General features: G+C 49.1%; 1 protein-coding gene across 5 annotated transcripts; it reads right to left on the bottom strand.

Annotated features, from left to right (window-relative positions):
* Nucleotides 1–14,670: 14,670 nt before the first annotated feature.
* LOC136552977 (uncharacterized) lies at nucleotides 14,671–17,600 on the bottom strand. Of its 5 annotated transcripts, XM_066544565.1 has the most exons (8): nucleotides 17,408–17,600; nucleotides 17,151–17,238; nucleotides 16,382–16,633; nucleotides 15,795–15,851; nucleotides 15,641–15,688; nucleotides 15,406–15,471; nucleotides 15,220–15,315; nucleotides 14,671–15,122 (listed from the first exon to the last, which is right to left on the bottom strand). In XM_066544565.1, the coding sequence occupies exons 3-8, from the start codon at nucleotides 16,397–16,399 to the stop codon at nucleotides 15,078–15,080; spliced, it is 330 nt and encodes a 109-aa protein (XP_066400662.1). In that variant the 5' UTR covers nucleotides 16,400–16,633; nucleotides 17,151–17,238; nucleotides 17,408–17,600; the 3' UTR covers nucleotides 14,671–15,077. The 5 variants fall into 5 exon arrangements, with proteins under 5 accessions (XP_066400662.1, XP_066400658.1, XP_066400659.1 ...); XM_066544561.1 differs by lacking the exon at nucleotides 16,382–16,633 and having other exon boundaries at nucleotides 17,145–17,238; XM_066544562.1 differs by lacking the exon at nucleotides 16,382–16,633.
* Between the last annotated feature and the right edge of the window lie 9,714 nt (nucleotides 17,601–27,314).

The following is a 27,314-nucleotide window of genomic DNA, read 5'->3' as shown; positions in this document are numbered from 1 at the left end:
GCCTCCGCGGGCTCGAAGGTCCCGGTGCACCGCTTGGCGTCGGGAACCTCGCTACCAAGCTGGTCGAGATCGGCGATGAGGGTCTCGGCCTCCACGATGGCCTCGGCGTACTCGATGCACTCGACGTCGCAGTCGTATGCATGTTTGTACGTGGACTCGACGGTGATGATGCCGTTGGGGCCTGGCATCTTGAGCTTGAGGTAGGTGTAGTTGGGGCCCACCATGAACTTGGCGTAGCATGGGCGCCCCAAGATGGCGTGGTAAGCCCCCTTGAATCCAACCACCTCGAAGGTGAGGACCTCCTTGCGGTAGTTGGAGGGAGTGCCAAAGCAGACGGGTAGGTCGATGCGCCCGAGGGGTCGTGTGCGCTTTCCTGGCACGACGCCGTGGAAGGGTGCGGAACCGCCTTGGAGCCATGACTGGTCGAGCTCCAGGAGCTCCAGAGTGTTGACGTAGAGGATGTTGAGGCCGCTGCCTCCGTCCATGAGCACTTTGGTGAGCCGGGTGTTGCCAACGATCGGGTCGACGACAAGCGGGTACTGCCCGAGGTTTGGAACATAATCGGGGTGGTCATCCCGATCAAAGGTGATTGCCTCTCAAGACCAATCGAGGTACCGAGGGGTGGCCACCTTGACCGAAAAGACCTCCCAGCATTCCCTCTTTCGCTGGCGCACCGTGAGGCATGCCGAGGGTCCGCCAAAGATCATGAAGGCGTTGCATACCTCGGGGAACCCATCATCTTTATCGCCGTCCCTTTCGCCGGCGCCCCTTTTCCTGGCCTCATCGTCGTCGGGGAGCCCAAGCCTGGCGTAGTAACGCCGGAGCATGGTGCACTCCTCGAGGGCATGCTTCACCGGACCTTGATGGTAAGGATAGGGCTTCTTCAGCATGTCGTCAAATAGCCCGGGGCCCCGGGGGCCTCGGGGATTCCTGCGATCTGCTGTGGCGACATGGATGGCCTCGAGGACCTCCTGCTTCCCTGGGTGACCCTTCTTCTTTCTCTTGGGGACGTGGGTGGGCGAGGCCTCGGGGGCCTCGTCCTTCTGCTTCCCCTTGGCGTCGTTGTTGGGGAAGATGGCCCCAACCGCCTCTTCGCCCGAGGCGAAGTTGGTGGCGATGTCGAGGAGTGCGGCCGCTTTGGTTGGTATGTTTTGGCCTAATTCTCAGACCAGGTCTCGGCAGGAGGTGCCAGAGAGGAATGCTTGGACGATTTCTAAGTCACCGACGCGGGGCAACTCGGTGCATTTCTTGGAGAAGAGCCGGATGAAATCTTGAAGAGATTCGTCCGGCTTCTGGCGGCAACCTTTGAGGTCCCAGGAGTTCCCGGGGCGCACATAGGTGCCCTGGAAATTCCCGATGAAGACCCTCACCCAGTTGCGCCAGTCGTGGATCTGTGCGGGAGGAAGGTGTTCAAGCCAGGCTCGCGCTGAGTCTGACAAGAACAAAGGGAGGTTGCGGATGATGAGCAGGTCATCTTCCGCACCGCCTAGCTGACAAGCCAGGCGGTAATCGGCTAGCCATAGCTCGGGGTTCGTCTCGCCGCTATACTTTGTGAGGTTGGTAGGTTGCCGGAACCGGGCTAGGAAGTGAGCGTTGCGAATGGCTCTACTAAAGACCCGAGGGCCAGGTGGCTCGAGAGAAGGACTGCGGTCCTCTTCACTGTCGTAGCGACCGCCTCGGTGTGGGTGGTAGCCCCGGGCGGCTCCGTCGCCGCGGCGCCGTCGCCTGCCAACTACTTTGTGGTCGCCTTGTGCCTCGTGCTGGTCTCCAGGTCGATCGCGCACCGAGGGGGCCCCGTTGGCCGTCGGCGCGCGAGCGGGCTCGGGACGGACCGAGGCATCCTGGCCCCGGCGAGGTCACGCCGTGGGTTGCTCCGAAGTGCCTCCGTGCCGGCGGGAGGTGGAACTTTTGGCCTGCTGTACCGCAGCGGTCTCGAGGAGGTCACGGAGCTCTTCGCGAACCCGTTGCCCCTCGGTGGTGGAGGGCTCGGGCATTGCTCGGACTAGCATCGCAGCCGCTGCGACATTCTAGCTAGCCCAATTAAAGATTGGGGGTGGCTCTCCCCCCTCGTTGTCGTTGATGCGGTGATGGACGTCGCGGGCCCTCCCTCGGGCTCCTCCACCCTCACCGCGCCCTTGCTGCTCCTGCTCGAGAGTGTCCCGAAGCTGTTGCAGAAGGAGTCGGTCTTGTTCGACCTTGGCTTGAAGCTCGCGGAGCTGCTCCAGGTCTAGGCGTCGATGCCCCCCGTGGGCGGGATTCTCGTTTTGTGCCGCCGGGGCTATGAGACGCGGAGGTGTGGCATCGCCCGCCCTTGCCTGGGGCGGGGAATGGTTGCCTGTCCTCTTGTCTTCTTCGCCCGCCCTTGGCATCCCGAGCCCGACGTGGAAGCACTCACGAGATGGATCATAAGTCCCTTCGTCGTCGGAGTCGGAATAGCCGAGGCAGTAGTCGCTTGCGGCCAAGAATTGGCGCAAAGCCCTAGGGTTGTGGAGTTCGGAGAAATCCACCCCGGGCCATGCCTTGTCCTCGTCCGAGGAGTCGAAGTGGGTGCTCAGGCCGAGAGCGAAGCGCTGGCGGCGTTCCGAGGGGTGCTCGTGAGCGGCAGTGTAGGCGTAGGCATAAGAGGCGGCGGCATTCCTCAACCCAAAGGGGTATGGGGATGGTGCCGTCTCCATATTCTGCCCCGCCGGGGTCGACTCTTCAGGGAGTGGTGGAGTGGAGCTAGACGACTGGGAATCGCCGTGAGCCACCGGCGATTTTCCTTTGTCCAGGCTCAGGCCAGACAGGTCCCTAGCCAGGGACCCCGTACCAACAGCTGGTCATAGGATATCGGCGGGGAGTGGTGTGCCGCCCCGGGTTCGCGTAGCGTCGGGGTGGCCTTCCTCGTGTCGTGCCTGGCGAGCGCGGCGAGAGCGGCCACCCGGGCGCCGCCTGCACCTAGGCTGCCGGGGCGTGACTTCATCGTCGGACGGTGGGGCTCGAGGGGTGAGGAGCACCATGTCGTACTCATGCCCTAGAGACATGAACTCTAGGCTCCCGAACCAAACTACGGTGCCAAGACGCAATGGTCGTATGGGGTCTGCCAGCCGGGTCCTGCTGGGATGATGAAGCTAACACGCAGCGCCCCCTACCTGGCGCGCCAACTGTCGGTGTTTTGGAACCGGGGGTCCCTCAACCAACGAGTGAATTTGTGCTGCGTGCCCCTAATCCCGGATGGTGATGCAAAGAGACACAAGGTTTATATTGGTTCAGGCAATCGAGGCCCTACGTCCAGTCTAAGAGATCGATCTTCTGTTCCTTGCACCGGAGTGCTCATAGTAGGGGGTTACAAGCTAGGTGAGAGAGGGAGCTAGCCCCAGGTCTCGGCGAGGGTGGTGCGGGCTGCTTGAGGCATTGTCCTCAAGCAGCGTAGGAGTGTGTAGTTCTATCGGTGTGTTCGTCTTTTTTCTAGAAATGGCCTCGGTCCTTCCCTTTTATACTCTAAGGGAGAACCAGGGACGTCCATACATAGCGCTCTATAAATGGGGGTGGCGTGTCCGAACCCTGTAGCTGGCCACTGTTGTGGTATGGTCGATGGAGTGGCCCCGTCCTTGTCGTGCAGAAGTGATGCGCTGGTCATACTTGATCTTGTGCGTCGTGGGGCTCCAGTACAGCTTGATGCAGGACATGGCGGGCGACGTGCTGGTCATCGTGCGATGACGTCATAGGGAGCAGCGGCTCTGCAGATGCCGAGGCCGAGCCATCGTGGGGGGCTCGACGGACATGGATCCTCAGGCTACCGAGCCCCTGAAGCAAACTGCCGAGGCCTTGGAGGGAATGATTGGTCCTGGGTACTGATTCTGAGGCCACAGTATCCCAGACGTGGCTCCCCACGCTGCGTTGTTCTTGGAGCAGGAGTTGGTAGCACAGTGAGGCATGGGCGTCAACCATGTGCATAGTGGTTAGCACAGTGGCGGGTAACCCCTGCCCAGTCCTGCCTCCTGTCCCGTCGGCCATTCCGCTGTACTGTGCCGAGCATACGGCCGAGGTTAGGGGCAGCAGTTGGCTGAGTTAATGCGACACGACGTTTTGTCAGAGAGACGGGTGAAGGAAGAGGCAGCGGAGTGCTGCCGAGCCCGCCTCGCGCGAGACGGAGGGTCGGCGGCCCGGCTGAGGCCTACGACGAGAGGGGGTCGGCCGAGGCCTTTGGTGGGGGATCACCGAGATCAGCGGTGAGGGGGCCTCGGGCGAGTCGGAGAATCGGCCGAGGCCAGCGGTGTTTAGCTGGTTTCGACTTTTACGAAGTCTAAGCAGTCGTTTTTTGGTTCTCGCTTAGGGTACCCCTTCTCATGGTATCCGACAACCGCCGTGTAGAGGAGTGAACCAATTACAAGTTGAATACTAAATCAATCACTGGGAGAATACCAAAGGGCAAGACACAACCAATTTTTCTCCCGAGGTTCATGTGCTTGTCGGCACGCTAGTCCCCATTATGTCGACCAACACTTGATGGTTCAGCGGCTAAGAGGTGTTGCACGAACCTACCCACAAGTGAGGTAACTCAATGACACAAGCAATCCACTAGAGTTACCTTTCGGCACTCCACTGGGGAAGGCACGAGACCCCTCACAATCACCACGATCGGAGCCGGAGACAATCACCGACCTCCGCTCAACGATCCTCGTTGCTCTAAGCCATCTAGGTGGTGACAACCACCAAGAGTAACAAGTGAATCCCACAGCGAAACACGAATGCCAAGTGCCACTAGATGCAATCACTCAAACAATGCACTTGGATTCTCTCTCAATCTCATAAAGATGATGAATCAATGATGAAGATGAGTGGAAGGGCTTTTGCTAAGCTCACAAGGTTGCTATGTCAATGTAAATGGCCAAGAGAGTGAGCTTGGGCCGGCCATGAAGCTTAAATAGAAGCCCCCACGAAATAGAGCAGTTGTACCCCTTCACTGGGCGCAACATGGGGTGACCGGACGCTCCCGTCATATCGACCGGACGTAGGACCCCAGTGTCTGGTCGTGCGATGCACGCCATATGTCCCATCTCTTCAAATACTGAGCGCCTGATCCTAACGGTCAAGTGATGACCCGACGCGCTGCTACGAAGTGACCGAACATAGGACCTCAGCGTCCGGTCGTTTCCAGTAAGCATCCAGAAGCAAAAAATCACGACCGGACGCGTCCGGTCATGCTCGACCGGACTCACCCAGAGTCTGATCACTCGGCGTCTCCTCTGTGCACTGCCACGTCAGCAGGACCGAACGCACCCCGTCAGCGTCCGGTCACTAAGTGACCTAGCGTCCGGTCAAAGACCGATGCCAGCGTCTTCGATGCTTCTACTGACCGAACGCGCTGGTCCTACTGAGACCAGCGTCCGATCACTTACAGTGACCTCCTTCTTTTCTATATAGAGCGCCGGTGAGGTTTCTAACCCTTGCTCAAATGTGCCAACCACCAGGTGTATCACCTTGTGCACATGTGTTAGCATATTTTCACAAATATTTTCAAGGGTGTTAGCACTCCACTATATCCTAAATGCATATGCAATGAGTTAGAGCATCTAGTGGCACTTTGATAACCGCATTTCAATATGAGTTTCACCCCTCTTAATAGTACGACTATCGATCCTAAATGTGATCACACTCACTAAGTGTCTCAATCACTAAAATAAAATGGCTCCTACTATTTATACATTTGCCTTGAGCCTTTTATTTTTCTCTTTCTTCTTTTCCAAGTTCAAGCATTTGATCATCACCATGCCATCACCATCATCATGATCTTCACCATTGCTTCATCACTTGGAGTAGTGCTACCTATCTCATAATCACTTTGATAAACTAGGTTAGCACTTAGGGTTTCATCAATTAACCAAAACCAAACTAGAGCTTTTAGGTACAAGCGAGGTGTGTGTTTCGGGGTACGCAGCTGGGATACATTGATTCACGAATCATCATTTCTGTGAGACGGTATGACTTGGCTATGGTCTAGCACCATAGTAAGAACTGGAACATGAAAGATGGTAACATTGTTCTGATTGCTTACCATCTGCTTGAAAGTAGCATAGATGCTTACATAGAATAGTAAGTTAATGAATTAATGATGACTGCTAATAAAAATTGAATATAAGGTCGCACGTTTAGTAACATTTCCGCATATGCAATAACCCATAAGCCAAATAAGCCATGTATATCCTTGGAGTCTTTTATTTTCCTCCTGTCGGGTAAGTCTTGCTGAGTACAATCGAGTACTCAGGGTTTTATTCCTCCTGTTGCAGGTGATCGATGGATGGTAGACGGCTTTGTGTGTGGAAACCTCCTGGTGGGCTCCGCGAGGATTTCCTTACGTTGTTGACGTAGAGTTTATTCAATTTTTTCACAAAATGTTTTTGTAAAAGAAAAGACTTACAGTCTGTTATCATTCCATGTATATAAATGTTCCTCATGTTAGCGCTTAAACTTGTCGTTATATACATTTCCGCTAAAAACTCTAATAACATTGTTATATTCCGCCGTTATAATTAATTGAGGTAATATTCTGCTACTGTAATAAAGTGATGTAAGAAATGGCTAAAGATGTTGTAAGCTTTACACTCTCATTTATGATCCTGACGGAAAAATGTGGATTTTTGAGTTCTCCCTTCGGTGTGCTCAACAGAACTGCGTAGTTTAGTGTCCTCGCTTGGGTACTCAGTGTCTAATGGAAGACAAGTACCCTTGAGAGACATTAGATTAGGCGGTTCTGCCACAGAAAGATGATACGGTAGCAAATGTCCTAGGGATAGTACCACTTAATGTGTCTTTTAGGCGGGGTTTGGTTAATTAAAATCGGAACACCTGGTTTGACTTAGTGTCAAAAGTTGTACATGTTCACCTCTCAAACGAGGAAGATGTGTTCTGATGGAACCTCAGTAAGAATGGTCTGTTCATAGTATGTATTAAATTGATCCGACAAGACGTTCTCCCTGAGAAAACCCTATCTAAAAGTTAAAAGTGTCGCTGCAAATTAAGATTTTCTTGTGCACTAGTAGAGAAACTAGCTCTACTCCCGGTTCGTAACCCCTTTTAGTCCCGGTTTTGGAACCGGGAGCACGAATCCGGGACTAAAGGGCCCCTCCTTTAGTCCCGGTTTCGCGCCTGGGACTAAAGGTCCGGGGCTAAAGAGGCCTCCCGGCCTGACCATGTAGACCGGTCCTTTAGTCTCAGTTGATAATACCAACCGGGACTAAAGGTTTTTTTTTTCTTTTTTTTGTTTCTATTTCTATTTTCCTTTTTTTCTATTTTCACGCTGCTACCAGGTTTTTTTGTTTCTATTTCTATTTTCTTTTTTTTCTATTTTCACGCTACTACCGAACTGAAGGTTTTCTTTTTTTTTCTATTTCTATTTTTTTTTCTATTTTTAATTGATGATTCGTTTTGGTTTTTGAATACGCGTTCTACACTGCTAGAATATACGTGCGTTTATAATGTTCAACATTTTGTATAAACTATAGTACGAAGGACCTTTAGTCAAGGATCAGCGGTACAATCCTATAGAGCAGATCCTGTTCAAGTTCGTGCTGCATGGTTCGATAGCTGAGCTTTTAAGTTAGCTTTCACTCTTCTGAGCAAGCGAGGTGGTGCTAATATGTGGGACTGGCCAGCAATTCCAGCATATTATGCACTGGGCCGGCCCATCGAGGCTCCTATAAATGCCCGGGACTAAAAGACATTTAGTCCCGGCTGATAATATCAGCCGAGACTAAAGGTATACCTTTAGTCCCGACTCGTAATACCAGCCGGGACTAATTGATACGCATGCATGTGTCTGACGGTGGCTTACTCCTACGTACTAGTGTAGCAGCTAGCTAGCAGAGACAGACTATTTTGTTGGCTTACACGTACTGACGGTGAACAGCTAGTTGATTTAAGCCCGTTTGATTTAAGCCCGGTGAACAGCTAGCTAAAAACGGTGAACAGCTAGCTACTCCTACGTTTTGCTGATTTAAGCCTGGTGAACATCTAGCTAGTGCCCGGTGAACAGCTAGCTTAAAACGGTGAATAGCTAGCTACTCCTACGTACTAGTGTCTCGATCGACTCGCTCCCGTATACGTACGCCCAGGTCGGACGGTTGGTGACCTTTAGTCCCGGCTAGAGACAGCAACCGGGACTAAAGGTCCCTTTCTAGTCTCGGACGGAGCCTCTAGCCGGGAGTAGATTTTTATTCCTGGTTGGAGGGACCAGTCGGGAGTAAAAGTTAACCTTTAGTTCCGGTTGGTACCTCCAACCGGGATTAAAGGTCCCCTGCAATAAAAACCTGCCACAGTAGCCGTTGGGCAGGACCTTTAGTCCCGGTTGAAGCTACCAACCGGTACTAAATGTTTCTCTAGTCCCGGGCGCGAAAAATACCGGGACTAAAGCCAAATTTCGAAGTGGATCAAAGATCGTTTCTACTAGTTTTAGGCGGGGTTTGGTTAATTAAAATCGGAACACCTGGTTTGACTTAGTGTCAAAAGTTGTACATGTTCACCTCTCAAACGAGGAAGATGTGTTCTGATGGATCCTCAGTAAGAATGGTCTGTTCATAGTATGTATTAAATTGATCCAACAAGACGTTCTCCCTGAGAAAACCCTATCTAAAAGTTAAAAGTATCGCTGCAAATTAAGATTTTCTTGTGGTACTTGGCAGCAACTCTTACGAAAGATAATTTAGCAAATGGAAACTTGCAATGAAATGTCAAGTGTTGTCTTTGTAGTTCAATTGAAACTATCTAACATTTGTTCTTTGACTGACACTTTGCAAGCTTTGTTTGGAGTGCATATCACTTTTGGATTTTCAACCACCTACTAGCTTTGCTAATTTGTTTGGTTCTTGGCTTCATGGATTACATCATAAACTCAAAAAACCAAATTCTGCTAGGAACAACCACGCTTTGTTGGACAATATGGTTAAATGATATGATATTTAACAATTCTAAATCTAACACTTTTATACATGTAATTTTCAAGACGACGTTTTGGATCTGGCCGTGGTCTATGCTGCATAGAGAGGAGAAGCGACCACTACTCAAAGAAGGGCTGTAGAAGCTGGGAGGCTTTAATTTTGGCAGTCTTTGTGAAGTTTGGATTGAGACTTAGGAATCGTATTATGGATTAGTTCTTTTCTTTGTTTGCTGCGCTCATTAGCTAGGCTTTAATTTTGGCAGTCTTTGTGAAGCTGGCTTTAGTTTGTATTCTGACTATCAACTATGTTCCCTTATTATTAAGAAAAATATTGAGGTAGAGTCACAACACCAACGTCACGTACAGACAGACGGATCAACCAGCATGCATGCATCCATGATCCATGCATGCTGCGCCCTGGGCCATCATGACCCTGCATATATATGCATGCGGCCAGCAGACAGCAGCAGCAGCTAGAAAAATTACAGATGGATCGTGGATGGATGGTTATAACATATTGATCTGATTTGGTAATCTGATATGCCTACATATATGGAGGTGTCATCATATCATATCCATCTCAGATCAATCTGTATGCATGCATAATGCAGGGCCTTATTGGTTCTCTTCTCAGTGTTCCTACGCCGCACCTGGCCATACAAGCTCCCGCTGACCAGGGTATGGGTGTGCAACCATTGTTTGTTTGGTTCGCATGACCTACCGCGCCTGACTACACACAACCGGTGTTTGGTTGCCCAGACCCATGCTCCCACCTGCGCTCCCGCACTCACGCGTGTATGCCATAGCCGCCCGCGCGAGCCAGGCCACGAAAAAACGAAATCTGTTTTTTGGGAGAAGGCTCTGGCGCCTCGGCTGCATGCCCAGGGCCAGACCCAACGACGAGTGCAAGGAACCAAACACCATGAAACTTAGCTTATTCGTTTGGCCGTGGCTTGTCGTAAATGATCGTAAATTTTCAACAAAAATAGTATTTTTCTCTCATACAAACCAACCAACGATATTTCTTCATGAGCCAACAATAATACGAATCAGCCAACCAAACAAACTGACTACGTCTCAGGAGCTCAGCCAAACAGGCCCCATATGGCCCGGCGGCGGCACCCCCGCTCGCTGGTCGCTAGCTGCCACCGTGCCACGCCAGGCACATTTATTTAATTATTATTGTTACTATAATTACCCTGCATCTGCATGCTAGTCAGTCTGCTCACACTCACACGTGACACGTACATCGATCATCAGATCTGCATGCATGGTGATGGTGCAGCCACGCATCGTACGACGTCATGCATCCCACGGACGGAGTACTTTGTACGGTTTTGGGTCAAGGTTTGCGGGCCATGCCTGCTGTGCTGTCTCACACTAGTTTTTTTTTTCTATGTTTTATTTTTATTTTTATTTTTTGAGCGACTGCTGTGTCACACTAGTGTTTGTACGGTTTCCAATTCCATTCAGCTGCCCCATTCGGCCATTCTTCTTTCCAGGCCCGAGGCCCGACCAGGGATGCAAAGTCTGACAGGCCCAGTGTCCACACGAATTCAAAGCCCAATACACCTCTGGGCTTCACTCGTTCGATTATAGGGGAATCCATGCATTCTACCTCCACTTCCCTGGTAATTTTCCTTTTCAAAACTCTAAGATCAGACATCTTATACCCTCTTAAACTCTAAAAACCATTCAAGTTTTTTTTTTCGCGACCATGCATAGCATGTATATCATTGACAAGGAAAATGAGTTGTTACGTAGGTAAACGTCGGTCGGCCAACAATGCGAGCGGCACGCTACGGCCCAACAAAGTTAACCCCACAGCAAAGAAACGGCGGCTCTAGCTTGGTATTACATAAGAACAAATTTTGCGACTTCTGCGATCGGCGAGGATTAGCCACTGTCCCTGGACGCCCACAGCGCGGCGAGGTGGCTGTATGCCTGTATCCCGCCTGAGACCAGCGCTCGACCTCCTCCTCCATCACGGTAGCAACATCGGTAGGCGTACGACCAGCTCCATGGAAGACCCTCCAATTACGTTCCTTCCAAAGACACCAAGCTCCAAGGATGATGAGGGAGTCGAAACCTTTGCGCTTCGCCGTTTCGAGCTGTACACAGTACAACAGCCACCAGTCGAGGAAGGCGATTCCGGGCGGAGGTGTGAGGTTGGTGAGGCCGATGGGTGCCAACACCCTGAACCACACCTCCCGGGCGAACACACACTCACCAGCGAGGTGTCGTGCCGTCTCTTGTTCCTGGTCGCAAAGGGCACAGACATCCCCATCTTGCAGCCCGTGCCGCATCCTTCGCGCCGCCGTCCATAGCCGATCGTGCAACAACAACCAGAAGAAGAATTTGCACTTCGACGGGACCCTAGCCTTCCAGAGCTCTTTAGCCCCTCTAAGAGAAGACATGCCGATGAAGAAGGCCCTGTAGGCTGAAGAGGCTGAGCCAGTTGAATCTGTCGCTTGTGAGGTCATCAAACACCACCCCGTCGACCTTTGCCTAGACTACAACGTAGTGACACAGCACATGGGCTGTCGGGGCACCCTGGGATATCTCGTACCCAGCTTCTATTGGTGATAGCTTCGCGCACAGACTTCTGGCGACGTCGTTTGCCGATGGTGGCGAATAAGTGGGGAGCGAAGCGACATATCGGGCCATCAGGTAGCCAAGAGTCGGTCCAAAACTTTGCCGGACAAGCCATCATGGCCACCGTGACGGACGACTGAAACATGGCCTGGACCTCGCGTTCAGGTTTCCTCGGGAGGCCGCACCAGCCTAGATCAGGCCGCGAACGGCGCAGCCCGGGACCCCAAGCCCACCGTAGCACGTGGGGGCGTTCACCGTCCGCCAAGCGACTCTGCACTTGCCTCCCGCGACGGTATCAGTTCCGGCCCAGAGGAAGGCACGGCGCCGCTTGTCGATCTGACGCAGCGCCCAAGCCGAGAGCCCAGTGGCGATGGAGACATGGACGGGGATGGCTGACAGGGTGACCTTGGTCAATGTTGCAGGACCCGCGTTATTGAGTAGCCCCGCCTTCCATGTGGGGATCCTGGCGGCTACCTTGTCAATCAACGGCTGCTCATCAGCGCGTCGAGGCTTCAACAGGGTAAGTGGGATGCCCAGGTACGTGCATGGGAAAGGCGCGAGCCGCCTCGGGAAGGCCTCCAAGACGGCAGCGACGTCAGCCACGGAGCAGCGAATCAGCGAGATGGAGCATTTGTCCATGTTAGTGATGAGGCCCGAGGCGTCAGCAAAGAGGTCGAGGATGGCCCGTAGACACCTCAAATCGCCCACCGTGGGCGAGAGGAAGATGACCAGATCATCCGCGTACGTATAAGGAGGCGCGGTTACGGATCAAGGTTGAAGGCAAAGGGTGGAGCACCCCATGGCTGTCCGCGGCCGAGATCATGTTGTTGAGGACCTCCATGACGATGACGAACAACATAGGTGAAAGTGGGTCACCCTGCCGAAGGCCGCGCGCGTGGCAGATCTTTCTCCATGGCCTCCAGTTCATCAGGACCCTCGTAGTGGCGGTAGAGAGAAGTATGGAGATCCATTCGGTCCATCTTGCCGGAAAGCCAATGAATATGAGGAGCTATATGAGGAACTCCCAAGAGGCCGAGTCGAACGCCTTGGCGATGTCAATCTTCAAGAGGACAGCCGGGCAGTGGCGGCTATATAGCCATCGACAGGCGAGCTGTACTGCCATGAAGTTGTCGTGGATAGATCTTCCCCGGATGAAGGCGCTTTGGTTATTCCTGATCAGTGCAGAGAGGTGCGGTGCCAGTGAGTGGCCAGCGCCTTGGCGACAAGCTTTCCGACGCTGTGCATCAAGCTGATGGGCCGGTAATCCTAGGCGGGAAGGCGCAGCAGTTTCCCGAAGCAGCACCATGTTTGCTGCGTTGAGGTGAAAGCTCCTACGGTCAAGCGCCCAGAATGAGTTGAAGACCGCGACCACGTCATCCTTTATGATATCCCATGCTGCCTTGTAGAAACGACCAGTAAAGCCATCTGGCCCCGGAGCCCGGTCATTTGGGATCTCCCTGATGACGGCCCAGACCTCGTCGACGGTAAACTCAGCGGCGAGCTCGCTGAGGTCTAGCTGAGGCATGCCAATTTGCGCTAGGCTGATGTTCCTTGTGCGCGAAAAGTAAGTGCCGAGGATGTTATTGAAGTACTCATAGATCGCGTCGGCTTTGGCCTCCTCATCAGTGAACGAAATCCCAGCATGTTCAAATGTCCTGGACAGCGACGCAAGGCCAAGGATTGTGCGTTTAAGCTCCCGGCGCAACTCTAGCTCATCATCCGATAGTGTTCTGGACTCCTGAGCAACGTCCAACTCGCCCACAATCAGCCTGGCCATGGTGAGCTGAGAGCTCACACTCCCAATGGATTTGGTGTTCCAAAGTTTGAAGTCGAGTAGCCTGCAGGCGTCGGCGTTATGCATGCCGACCGCCCAAGCCGATGAAACGACTTCACTGAAGCCATCCATAGTTGTCCAGAAGGATTCAAACCGAAACTGCGGCTTTGCCTAAGGCAGGGCGTTGAGACGTAGCGAACAGGGGCGCGTAGTCCGAGCAATCCGTGGAGAGGTAGTGGTTGCTAAAGGTGTCAAGCCAGCCGGACGTGGCTAGGAGCCTAGGACACGATCCAGCCGTTCCAAAGTCGGCCGGCGGCGCTCATTCGACCATGTGTAGAGGCGTCCGTGGAGATGCACCTCCGCAAGCTGCAGATCGTCGATGACACGGCGGAACCTCCGCATCCAGCTACGGTGTAGAGCGCCCTCGTTCTTGTCCTGATCGCGGTAAATCATGTTGAAATCGCCACAGTAAAGCGAGATCCCAGGACAGGATAGTTTGGTGCTTCGCAGTTCGTCGAGGAACGTTGCCTTCTCAGCAAGCAGCGTCGACCCATATACCGACGTGAGCCGGCCACAGTAAGCTATTCGCTGGTTGGTTTCTGGGCTGATAAGCTTGTTTGGTGCTGATGTGTTGTGAGAGGACCAACGAGCGAACGGCCGGAGAGACGGAAAAACGGCCTGTGGTAGCCAGCGTTCCGGCCCAAACATCACGGCGTGTGGAAGCTCTGAACCTTCGTTTCCTGAAGGCAGAGGAGCGACAATCGTTCAGAGACGACGACATTGCGGACACCCGAGCGACGAGCTCTCGAGTTGAGACCGCGTACATTCCAGCACAGTAGTTTTCTTGGTCCATGACGGCGCGCCGCGACCCGAACCGCCTTCGTGCTGGGAACAACTCCCGCATGGCTTGTCCTTAATAACTAGTGAAAAAGTCGGTAAATACTTGATAAGGTTTTTAAACCATAGAAAAATGTTATGGGCTTTTGGAAATTCTAAAGAAAAAAAATCTAGAGATAGAATGGGATATGAAAAATCCAAATAAAAGAGCTTGTGACTACATATTTAGAAAATTCAAAATAAAAGTTTTAGCTCGATGAAAATAGAGAAATATCCAAAAATAAAAAATTTCCAAAACATTCTAATTCATGTATAAGCATGTTGGTGTTGCGTATTCGTGTTACTTGCGTATTACATATTTTGTTGTGAATTTAAAAAAAAAACATGTTCACATATAAATTAGAATGTTTTGTGATTTTTTAGATTTTAGACTTATTTTTGTGGTTTAAAACATTAATGCCGAGTTTTTGTAACTAAAAAAGGACAAACCCGCCTTTAAAACCATTCTAAACCAGGGTAGGGGTAATTTGAATGGTTTTAAAATTCAGGGAGTAAAATCAGACTACGACGTCAATTCAGTCGGTAGAATAGACTTTTTCCATCAGTATATACCTGTCATTCTCAGCTCCTCCAAAAGGATTTCACATTGTCATCCCAAATTGGAATATTCATTCATACATTCTCTTGTTTTTGCTGAATATATATATGAGATGTAGTAAACAAACGGAGAAGCCAAGAGAGGATACATTTCATCTGCCCACCCAAGATACTTTGAAACAGATGATGGCAACTACCACTTCCACAAATAAGCATATACTACTAGCAATATCTGGTCTATCTATAACCCCACAGGCTTAAATTTCCCCTAATTGCAGGGCTCATTCCCGAATTTCCCCTAACCAATGCAATTGTCCAACCAACTAAATAACTAGTAATCCCAGCGACTCCATCTCTTCATCATCTCTCCCAGCCAGAGCTAGGGAAGTTTTGTAAGCCCTGGCCCTGCATCATCCATCCAAAAGAAATAAAGAACACAATTAAATTGAAGCATCCTCAGAACTCACAAGGTGCAAGTTTCAGAGACTGCAATTTCAGGCACCTTTAATTTTCCGCACGACTTCAGCTCAGCTGGAAGCACAGGTCGGCTTGCGAGGGGGAAGCTGGTGATGGGGCGTCCTCTGCAAGCAACAAACATCTTGCTTTCACCACAATGCATGCAACTTGCATTGATAAAACGTGCAGTGCAGTGCAGCTGAGCTAAAATCACTGTAGGCTAGCTACTCACCTTTAGCTTTGGCTTCAAGGATTCGATAGCAGTAGCAGCCCGTGCGTTGCCGCTGTTTGCAGCTTGCTGAAGCAAAGCATTTCCATCAGAAAGCAAAGGTTTCATCAGTTCGGAGAACAGGTAGGTAGCATCTGTGCATGCTGTAGCCCATCTATGGGCCTGTAGCATACAAGAAACTTGCAGAGGCAGAGATGCTCATTTATTTATTCCTGGATGGGTGAGAAGGATTGGATACCTTGCCAAGGACCCAGTCCGCAGAATCGAAATAGGCGCGCTCCTGATCCTACACAAGAAAACCACCAAATAAAAAAAGAATCATCAGAAATTCGTTCCATGCTCATCGGTGCTGCATGTTTAAGGTTGGTCAGCCCAGCAGTAGATAGTAATACCTTTGAAATCAGAGGCTTCTTAGGCACCATTCCACCATACTTCTTCTCAACGAAAGCCTGCACATCAAAGTATATTGCTGTTAAGCGTTATGTGCAGTGCAGTAACCAGTAACGTATAAAATTGAACGCTAGCTAACAAAACCCACACCATATTCATATTCATATGGAATCATGCATTTACACATTCTTATTACTTTCTTGATTGACACAAGGCTGCCTAATCATGAATGCAACAAGATAGTGCATGACCCAACAACGCAACTAACACAGGCAGGCAGGTTCATGAAAACAAGTCTGCAACGTCTCCAAAAAAAAAAAAATGAAAACAAGTCTGCACTCAGTGAGAGCCCATCTTCTTCTTCTTCTTTTCCAGATACCATTCATTATTGTTTGCAGGCTGGACGCACGTTTCGTGGCTACTCTACTCTATTTTGCGAAGAAAAAGTAGCTAGTAGAGCATGTGAAACAAGCTACTGAACCGACGTCCATCCGTGAACGAAGCTGTCGCTGACAAGGAAAGGGTTTCAGAAACATTCAGACGAAATGTGCTCAAATCAAATGATTCAGGGCAGGGAAATGCTATTCACTGCCTGTGCACGATCCATGCAGATGGACCCCCAAAGATGAGAGATTCCAAGCTTGTCTCGCTCTCATTGGTGAAAAAGAAGAAGGTTGGTATTGTTCTGGTCTGCAATGAACAGAATGCATGAGTTGGCCTTGGCCGGTTGGCCCACGGGTTTTGTTCTCAGAGCGTCGACCAGAAAAATTCAGCCAAGAGATTCTTCATATCATTTTCGTCCTTTAGTTTTCGGTGGATGTAAGGTTCAGTCCAGCGATTACTTTTCCAGCAAAAGAAGAAGAAGAAAAGGTTCGGTGAGTCGCTGTGTAGTTAGCATTATTCAGCAGGAACACTCTCCTGTTGGAACTTGGAACAGAACAGACTATCCTATGAACTTGTTTTTTTTTACTGAGAATTACTGAATCAGATAGCGGGATTATTAGTGCTTGAGATGTTCAGATACCAGTCTAAGACGATCCACATTGCAGCCTGATCGAACACACAAAGAAACAACAGCAGCAGCGAAAAAAGAGCAATTTTCTTCTGGTTCTTGAATTTCCAAACATGGTGGATCAGTCAAGCACGCAGAGAAAAACATGTGAACAAAAAGAGGCATCTATAGAGAAAATGAAAACGCGTGGTGGATCAGAAGAACGAAGCATCCGTAAAACGATAGATCGCAATAAAGAACAAATAATACTCTCGATCGATCCATTTCAGCAAGCAAGTGCATAATGAGTTCAGACGAACACCATGGCGTGGCATGGTAGTAAGTAGAGCAGAGCAGGCACCTGTACCTCTTCTCCCGTGGCCACCGACGACGCCGATGAGTTGCTGTTGCCGTCGGCCATCTCTTCTTGCCGTCGTCGTCCTCCTCGGCTCTTGCTGCTCCACAACAAGAGAGCAATTAACACCGCTCCCAGGAAGAAGGAGAAGGAGAAATATCGAGGAGGGCACACAAAGTATGAAATGGAAGTAGAGAACATGTGCAGATAAAAGAAAGGAAGTGGATTGGATTTAGGTAGGTGAGGGAGAAGCTTGGCACGGCACGTACCACGTACACGTATGGATCAGTATGGAAGCCTGCAAGGGAAGGGAGGGACGGAGGAGGGAGACCAACAGATATGGGGATTGTGTGATATGTTGGCGTGTGCCATGGATATGGATTGGAGGTCTCATATATATATAGAGAGAAGAGAGATGGGGCAGACGGCAGAGGATCGAGCACGCGTCTTGTGATCCCGTGTCCCGTGTCCGTGTGAAAGAGAGATCCACATCCACCAGGGGGCAGCGGCAATGCCAATTGCCAATGCATGAGACCATATATTACCATATTCCCTGCCTGGTGTTTATATTTATTATTTATCTATTTATTTATTGTGCTGCTTACTCAAAGTATACTATTTATATTTATATACAGTGGATTTGGATAGTAATGTTTTATCTATTGCACTGCCCTGTTCTTCATCATTATTTTCAGCGAACGAACAGTGCTTTCCTCTCACAACAAATCAGCATAAGCATCGGTATAAGCCAAATTTGACCAAATGATCCTATTTGCAAACTTTGTAGGGACAGACCATGAGAGCCGGGCATGTGTGTGTTGTCGTGCGTGGTGTATTCTTGTCTTGGATTCCAGACTCCAGTGATGATGGGAGCCGAGGCTTAGGGGCTGGGTTGCGTTTCATCATCGAACCAAAGATCCTATCCCTAGCGTGCTGTCCCTCTCCGTCTCCGTCTCCTATCCGCCCCCAAATTAACAGCCTGTTCGGCAGACCGTAAACGATCGTATATGATCATAGATTATAAGCTGAAATAGTATTTTTCTCTTATACCAAACCAACTAAACCAGTCAACAGTAAATAATATACGATTATCGTCTAGCCAGCCAAACAGGCTGTACATCCTCCTGCTGTCATGCTCGCCTTTTCTATTCCTTGGCTACCGATGCATGATGCTTCCTTTCTTTCTTTCTTCCCTATCTCTTGGCATTGTTGATGTTGCGTGGAACGGAAACTTTCATCTCCCTCCCCATCTCTCTGCTGACTCCACCAAACCTATCGACCTATCAATTATCATCCATGCATGCCTCTGCTCTGCTTGCTTCTTCCGATCCTGTGCCTTTCTGGGTTCCTTCTTCAAAATAAAACTGGGCTTTCAGACTCTTAGGTCAAAATGAAAACTTGTGGTCACCACTGTAGCTTGCTGCTGGGTTACCAGGTCAGGCCAAAACTCCGTGGTTACTGCTGCACCTTGCTGACTGTTTATCTGTACGCGCGTGCTACTTTCTGAATCCTGATCTTTTTTTTTCTTCCCTTTTCGTACATGCATACTGAAACCATTCAGCAGGTTCTTCCATACATACACAGTGATTTAGTACATTATTCCATTATTAGAGCATATATAGTAGCATTCAAGTTAAAAGATCTCCGGATTTGACGCTAGCTCATCGTGTATACATGCATTAATCTTCTCGAATGGATCGGATCGGAGTGATTAATTTCTGAATGGACCTGAAGGAGTAGAGTACTCCAAAACAATAGTAGTAATCTGATCTCGACAATAATGTAATGTAATCAATGTGCCAGATGAAAGAAACTAAGCATGGTTCGTTGTCCCGACCAAACGGCAAGCAACGGGGGCAAAGCAATGGGTGCATCATATCGTGGATGCAAAGCCAACCAGTCAGAGTCAGGTCAGGGGTGGTTGCACTTGCAGAGTTACACTACTAGTACTGCCGCTGCCGCACAGAAGAAGCATGCGCAACCTACTTCCAAATCTATCCCTAATAATAAAGATGTAAAATTTCAGCCATATTTTTGGTCTGGCCTCCTTTTAAATTTTATGCGTTTTCAGTGGAGACTACTAATCCTACACGTACAACAGGGCAAACAAGGAAAGTTCACGTATACAACAGGGCAAACAAGGAAATCTCCTGCCTCAGGCAAGTAATTGGATCGAAGTCGAATCCAAATCCAAATAGAAAAGATTGAATAGAAATAGAAATAGAGAGAAAAAAAATCCACCATAAATACGTGATTGCACCAACAACAAACCAAACGATCGGCTCTGGGAAAGATGTGTCGGTGAGATGCGTGTGCCGGACTGCCGACCGCTTCTTCGCCTTCATCAAAACTTAACTATCTGAGCCGTCTATGCCGTGTTGCCCACACGCCGTGCTTCAGGCGCTGGTATTGGTGGAGACAGCGGAAGAGGAGGATGAGGAACACGTAGGCGATGACGAAGCCCGACATCGATCGGGGACGAGGCAGATCCGAGCAGGAGAGAGCTGGAAGAGACGGAGGAGCTATAAAAGAAGAAGCTTTTACCAGCCCTCCTGTGGTCCTGTCTCACGCGGGATGGGCACCGTTGCCCCTAGATCCACGCGCTGCAGCTGCTCCTCCCTTCTCGCGCTTAGCCGGCGACGGAGAAGAAGCGCGAGGGCCATCCGGCCATGAACGATTGCGGGAGGCAGGGCGGCGACGAGGGGCGAGATGGCGCGGTGTAGGCACGGCGGGAGGGGCGATGCGGCAGGCAGGGCGGGAGGGGCGGCGCGGCGGAGGAGGTGGCGCGCCGATGCTCGTTACGACGCACGGACATTCAGGGATCGACGATATGAGTATGAAATATGAGCAGCACATGTCCCAACTATGATACAGAATAGAATCGTACAACTAATTGAAATACATGATGTGATAATTAATTCTTTATACTATAAATTATCTATGACCATTTAAGACGTGCATCCCGTTGCAAAGCACGGACAATTTTGCTGATAAAAGTATAAAACACGTACTTGTCGCTACCTGATGAATGTATACATTACATCCGATATATACTCTTACTACTGTATGTAGCGTGTCTGCACAAGTATGTACGTGTAGGGTTGCCACTCAGCTCTTACGGCTGGGAATCTGTTATATACTAGTCAATACCCTGCGCGTTGCCGCGGGTCAACCAAAGTTAGTGATTGGTTCAGGACATGACTTTGTTCAATATATTTGCTGTTTATGGCACTATAAAAACATATATGAATACTTTAGGTTAACTACTTTATTATAAGTACATAAAGAAGAAAGGCTACACCTCAAATAGGTGCTAAAAAGAACTGATGGCAATAATACATTTTTAGGTTGAAACTATGAAGTCGAGCAAGTATTCCTTTATGGTGAGCTTCCGCATAAGCGTTTGGGATTCATTATAAATATTTGCACTATAGAGGGAATATGTGACAAAACCTTTGATGTAAAATGACATATGATTAACCGCAATGCGAAGGCAATGTCATATGATTTTTTTGGTTGAAACCGCAAAAACTAAAAGGCAAGTTCTATAGAACGGCGATTAGATCGGCTATGTTGTATGGAGCAGAATGTTGGCCTACAAAGATTCGACATGTTCAACAACTGAGTGTTGTAGAAATACGTATGTTGTGATGAATTTGTGGTCACACAAGAATGGACCGAGTTCTATGTTTGAATAGGAGTGCTTGGAAAACAGTTATTGCAGTGCCTGAACCGTGACTTGGGGCTCTTGGTGGGTTTCAACTCTAGACTACCCCAATTTACTTAGAACCTAGGCTATGTTGTTGTTGTCGTTGTAAACAACATGTCATATCCAGCACTCTTCCAAGTAAGAATAGAAAGCTGGTCAGCGAATCGAAGAGCAAGAGGGGTCCGACATACCGCAGTAACAAATCTCAGTTATACCATGTCCGAAGAGACCTGAACTGCAATGCGAAGTAGATATCATATAAATGGTTGGTTCGAAATTGCACATCATATACACTATTCTTGTAAGCAAGAATTAGAAAAAACTGGTTAATCGAAAAGAAGCCTAAGACGGGTTCAGCAACAAATCTCAGTTATACCATGTCGGAAGAGACCTAGACTGCAATGCAAGTAGATATCATATAAATGGTTGGCTCCAAATGGCATGTCATATACACTATTCTTGTAAGCAAGAATTAAGAAAAACCGGTTAATCAAAAAGAAGTATAAGAGGGGTTCGGCATAAAGCCACATCGTACTGTATGTCACACACACCTTGTTAAGCCTTTAGAGTGTGAATAACAGAAATTTGATGACACTATCCAGTTTTGAGAGGTAGGCAAACTGGAGGACGAAGCCAAAGAACCGGGGAAGAAATTAGCCGAAGACGTCGACCTGTTCAGCAAAGGGGGGAGCGGTGCTCCGTAGATTAGAAAAAACTCATGTTGAATCGTTGTATAAAAGTACTTAGCAACTTTTGTTGAACGCTCGTTGTTATGGTATGTTTGTGTTTATATTTGATATAAACCATCCAAACAGTAGTGTATAGCTGAGTCCCCAGCCCTAGCTAGCCTGTTAACCGTAACGCGGGGCGCAGGGGCTGTGCGCGTGTGGGAAGAACAGGGCGTTGCTAAGGAACCGCTGTCGACCACTGATAACGCAGAGGGCGGACGCTCATGCACATGTAGGGAGAAGTCAAAGACAGGGTCGTCTCTAGAGACGTCCGAGTGTCAACATGTTTGTTCGGGTATTTGCCTTAGGCGTAGTTAGCGTGTCATCTTTAAGATGTTGTACATAGAATCAGAATCGCTTAGCGGAAAAGCATGGAGAAAACAATATGGAGAAACATCAGGGTTAAAAACTTTATTGAATACTCAAATATGAAAGGTACATATCTTTGAAATGAGCTCTTCAAGGATAGAAACGTCTAAGCAGTTCGATGTGCCAGGAGTTTGGGACATCTCTTTCATCCATGTCGCATAGTCTGTAGGACCCTGGTCGGGTGACCACCTTGACGATGAAGGGACCCTCCCAAGGTGAGGAGAGCTTGTGCATCCCGTCTGTCTTCTGTTTCCTACGGAGTACTAAGTCTCCACCCATAAAGAACCAATCGTTGACATTACGGTTGTAGTATCTTAGTAAGCCGTCGAGGTATTTTGCCGTTCGGACATAGGTGACCAGACGTTCCTCTTCTAAGCTATCCACTTCAACGAGCCAAGCTTGATCGGAGTTCTCCTCGTTGTAATTCTCTGTCCTAGGTGCTCGGAAGGCGACGTCAGCAGGCAATACGGCCTTAGAGCCAAAAACCATAAAGTACGGGGAGACGCCAGTGTTATGACTGGGTTGGGTTCTTAATCCCCAAACCATAGCTAGTAGTTCCTTGAGCCATTTATTCGGGTGTTTCTGCTCCTTCTCGTAGAGCCGCTTCTTCAACGCGTCCAAGATCATACTGTTGGCGCGCTTGACTTGGCCTTGGCGTGTGCCACGGAGACATACTTGACTGAGATGTATCTTTCGTCGCAGAAATCCTAGAAGTCGCTACCAGTGAACGTGGACCCCAGGTCGGTGATGATGTTGTTCAGCACGCTGAACCGGTGAATGATGTCATCAAGCGGCTCGGCTGCCTTCTTCGCTGTAGCTTGGACCAGGGGTTTGTATTCGATGCACTTGGAAAATTTGTCAATGCAGACGTAAACCTAGGGGAAACCTCTCGGCGCGGGCTTGAAGGGCCCGATCATATCTAGTCCCCAGCATGCAAAGGGCCCACGTTTGCAAGACCTAAGTCGAGACATAGATTTGTTTAGTGAAAAACTGACAGTTCTCACATTGGTGAACGAGTGCTTGAGCATCGGCTATGGCTGAGGGGCAATAGAAAGTAGCTCGAAAAGCCTTTTTGATCAGTGTTATAGAGGCCGCATGGTTGCCGCAGATGCCGACATGGATCTCCTTGAGTATCTTCTCACCTTCTTCCATGGAGACACGCTTCTAGAGTAGCTCCTCTTTGGTGTTTTTGCGGTACAACTTCCCTTCAACTAGGACGTAATGCTTACTGCGGTGGGTAAGGCATTCTCTCTCTGTGTTGTCAGATGGGATGTCTGCATTGGTGAGGTATTTGATGAAAGGTTCCCTCCAATCAGTGCTCAGCCTAGGTACTGCTATGACTATCTGCTCAGCATGTGGTTTTTCTTTAACGCCTTCTTGTTAATGCTTGATGGAAGGGGCCACAAGGTCCTGGACGAACACTCCGACTAGAACTTTAGCCAGGGTCGATCCTATCTTTGACAGCTCATCGGCTGCTTGATTATTGGCCTGGATCATGTGGTGGTATTTGATGCCATAGAATTTGTCTTCTAACTTTCTTATCATGGCGCAATAAGCGTCCATCTTCTCGTTGGTGCAATTCCAATCCTTGTTGAGCTGATTGATCATGAGTGCAGAGTCGTCGTACACCTAGAGGCGTTTAATGCTGAGCTCGATAGCTATACGGAGACCATGAAGTGTCGCCTCATATTTAGCGGTATTATTGGATGCTCGAAAGTGTAGATGGAGGACGTAGCTAAGCTTATTGCTCGATGGCGAGATGAAATATACGCCTGCCCCAGCACCATCGAGGTTGAGAGACCCATCAAAGTACATGGTCCAGTGCTCGGTGTGGTCGATCGGGACAGGAGTCTGCATATCCATCCACTCGACGACAAAGTCGGCGAGCGCCTGCGGCTTGATCGTGTGGCGAGGCCTAAAGTCGATGGTATAGGTGCCGAGCTAGACCGCCCCTTTAATGATGCGACCGCTGGCTTCCGTGTTGTGGAGGATGTCACCGAGTGGGTACTCAGTGACCACCGCTATGTGGTAGGCATCAAAGTAGTGATGGAGCTTCCAGGATGTGATTATGATGGCGTACAACAGCTTTTGGACCTAGGGGTAGCGAGTTTTAGACTCGTTTAGGACCTCGCTGATGAACTAGACTAGGCGTTGGACTTTGTATGCATATTCGGCCTCTTCTCGTTCAACAACGATGGCGGTGCTAACTACTCGGTTGGTCGCTGCGATGTAGATTAGCAGGGTTTCATCCTTTTAGGGGACAGTCATGATCAGAGGTGTGGTGAGGAACCACTTGAGCTTAGCGAATGCCTTATCAGCATCCTCTGACCAGACAAATTTCTCTTGAGCCTTGAGTAGCTTGAAGAAGGGGAGTCCCTTTTCGCCCAAACGAGATATGAAACAACTTAAAGCCGCCATGCACCCTGTTAGCTTCTGGATGTCCTTGATGCAGGTCGGTGGCTTCATGTTGGTCACTGCCACTATCTTTTCTAGGTTGGCTTTGATGCCATAGCAACTAACGACGTTGCCTAGCAGGATATCGGATGGAACGCCAAAAATTAACTTAGTGGGATTCAGCTTCCATCGGTATACTTTCAGGGCTTTGAAAACTTCGGTGAGGTCGATGATGAGGGTGCCGGTAGTCTGAAATGTCCTAATATGGCTAGAGGGGGGTGAATAGCCTATTTAAACATCTATGAATCAACTAGAGCAATTTGATTAGTATGACAAATAGCAAAATGCAAACTTGCTCTAGCTCTACAAGGGTTGTAAGCCACCTATCCAATAATTCTAGTTACAATGATTACTAGGCACACAACTTACAATGTTACTACTCACTAAGACTCAATCTTACTACTCTAAAGAGCTCCACTAGATGAACTTAAAATAACAAAGTAAGCTCTTAATTCTAATTACCCTAAAGAGCTTGCCACAACTAGTTTGCAAGAATATAAATGAGTGAGTAGGGTGATTATACCGCCGTATAGAGGAGTGAACCAATCACAAGATGAATACTAAATTAATCACCGGGAGAATACCAAAGGGTAAGAGACAACCAATTTTTCTTCTGAGGTTCACGTGCTTGCTGGCACGCTAGTGCTCATTATGTCAACCAACACTTGGTGGTTCAGCGGCTAAGAGGTGTTGCACGAACCTCATCCACACAATTGGATACCATAAGAACCTACCCACAAGTGAGGTAACTCAATGACACGAGCAATCCACTAGAGTTATCTTTTGACTCTCCACCGGGGAAGGCACAAGACCCCTCACAATCACCACGATTGAAGCCTGAGATAATCACCAACCTCTGCTTAATGATCCTCGCTGCTCCAAGCCATCTAGGTGGCGGCAACCACCAAGAGTAACAAGTGAATCCCATAGAGAAACACGAATGCCAAGTGCCACTAGATGCAATCACTCAAGCAATGCACTTGGATTCTCTCCCAATCTCTCAATGGTGATGAAACAATGATGGAGATGAGTGGGAGGGCTTTGGCTAAGCTCACAAGGTTTCTATGTCAATGCAAATGGCCAAGCGGGTGAGCTTGAGCCAGCCATGGGGCTTAAATAGAAGCCCCCATGAAATAGAGCCATTGTACCCCTTCACTGGGCACAATACGGGGTGACCGGATGCTCTGGTCAGTTCGACCGGATGTAGGACTCCAGCGTCCGGTCGCCCAATGCTTGCCATGTGTCATCGGCTTCAAACACCGATTGCCCAATCTCAACGGTCAAGTGATGACCAGACGCATCAGTTAGAAAGTGACCGGACACAGGACCCCAGCGTCCGGTCGTTTCTAGTAAGGTTCCAAACGTGAAATTTTACGACTGGATGTGTCCGATCATGCTCGACCGGACTCACCTGGCGTCCGGTCACTCAACGTTTCCTCTATGCGCCTCACATCAGCGTATGTCAGCACTGACCGAACTCAGACCATGAGCGTCCGGTCAGTTTACACGCCAGCGTCCGGTCACAAGACCGAGATCGTGTGCTTACTGCTGTCACTGACTGGACTCTGAACCCAGCGTCTGGTCACTGCACCACCAGCGTCCAGTCACTCTGTGAACCCCTATCTTTTCTATATAGGGCGCCGGTGAAGTTTCTAACCCTTGCTCAAATATGCCAACCACCAAGTGTATCACCTTGTGCACATGTGTTAGCATATTTTCACAAGCATTTTCAAGGGTGTTAGCACTCCACTAGATCCTAAATACATATGCAATGAGTTAGAGCATCTAGTGGCACTTTGATAATCGCGTTTCAATACGAGTTTTACCCCTCTTAATAGTACGGCTATCTAACCTAAATGTGATCATACTCGCTAAGTGTCTTGATCACCGAAACAAAATGGCTCCTACTATTTATACCTTTGCCATGAGCCTTTTGTTTTTCTCTTTCTTCTTTTCCAAGTTCAAGCATTTGATCATCACTAAGCCATTACCATCACCATGATCTTTACCATTTCTTCATTACTTGGAGTAGTGCTACCTATCTCATAATCACTTTGATAAACTAGGTTAGCATTTAGGGTTTCATCAATTAACCAAAACCAAACTAGAGCTTTCATTGTCTTAGACTTAACTACCATGTCATCGATGGAAGCCTCGACATTCTTCCCGATCTAGTCCTTGAGGCAGCGCTAGATGGCTCTTTGATAAGTCGCACCTATATTCTTGAGCCCGAAGGACATGGTCGTGTAGTAGTAGGCGCTGAAGGGCGTAATGAACAACGTCTTGATCTAGTCTTCTTCCTTCAACATGATCAGGTGATAACCAGAGTAGCAATCTAAAAAGCACAGGAGCTCGCAACCGGCTGTAGAATCTATGACCTCGTCAATGCAAGGTAGGCCAAAAGGGTCTTAAGGGTAGTGTTTGTTGAGATCAATGTAATCATCGCACATTCTCCGTTCTTTATTCTTTTTTCTTACAAGAACTGGTTTGGCTAACCACTCTAGATGATATACCTCTTTAATAAAACCGGCAGCTAAGAGCCTGGTTATCTCTACCCTAATAGCCTCCTTTTTGTCCTGCGTGAATCATCGAAGCTTCTGCTTAATCGGCTTGGTGGTCTCCGAGACATTTGAGGAGTGCTCGATCAGCTCCCGAGGCACGCCAGGCATGTCTGTAGGTTTCCACGTGAACACATCAACATGCTCCCTTAGGAAGATGACAAGTGCGTCTTCCTATTTAGGTAGAGGCTAGCCCTGATCTGAGCAGTCTTAGACTGATCGCTGGGGACAAGGGCCACTTCCTTCACCTCCTTGGACTTGGTTGATGCTCGAATGGCCTCCATGGTTGGAATATCTAGATCCTTTAGAGATATCTATTGTGAAGTCGCGATGCAGTCCTGCATGCGAATGGAGATGT

Source organism: Miscanthus floridulus, chromosome 4, assembly GCF_019320115.1.
Source record: "Miscanthus floridulus cultivar M001 chromosome 4, ASM1932011v1, whole genome shotgun sequence".
Lineage (NCBI taxonomy): Eukaryota > Viridiplantae > Streptophyta > Magnoliopsida > Poales > Poaceae > Miscanthus > Miscanthus floridulus.
This window is presented reverse-complemented; position numbering and strand designations above follow the sequence as displayed.

What these genes read in the sequence shown, in the direction of transcription:
- LOC136552977 (XM_066544561.1), bottom strand. Translation starts at nt 17,532, where the DNA reads ATGAGACCTCCAATCCATATCCATGGCACACGCCAACATATCACACAA. An exon ending in CCACGGGAGAAGAGGTACAG is followed by an intron (nt 15,852 to 17,144) that starts GTGCCTGCTCTG and finishes TTTGATGTGCAG; the next exon opens with GCTTTCGTTGAGAAGAAGTA. An exon ending in CGGACTGGGTCCTTGGCAAG is followed by an intron (nt 15,472 to 15,640) that starts GTATCCAATCCT and finishes GCTTTGCTTCAG; the next exon opens with CAAGCTGCAAACAGCGGCAA.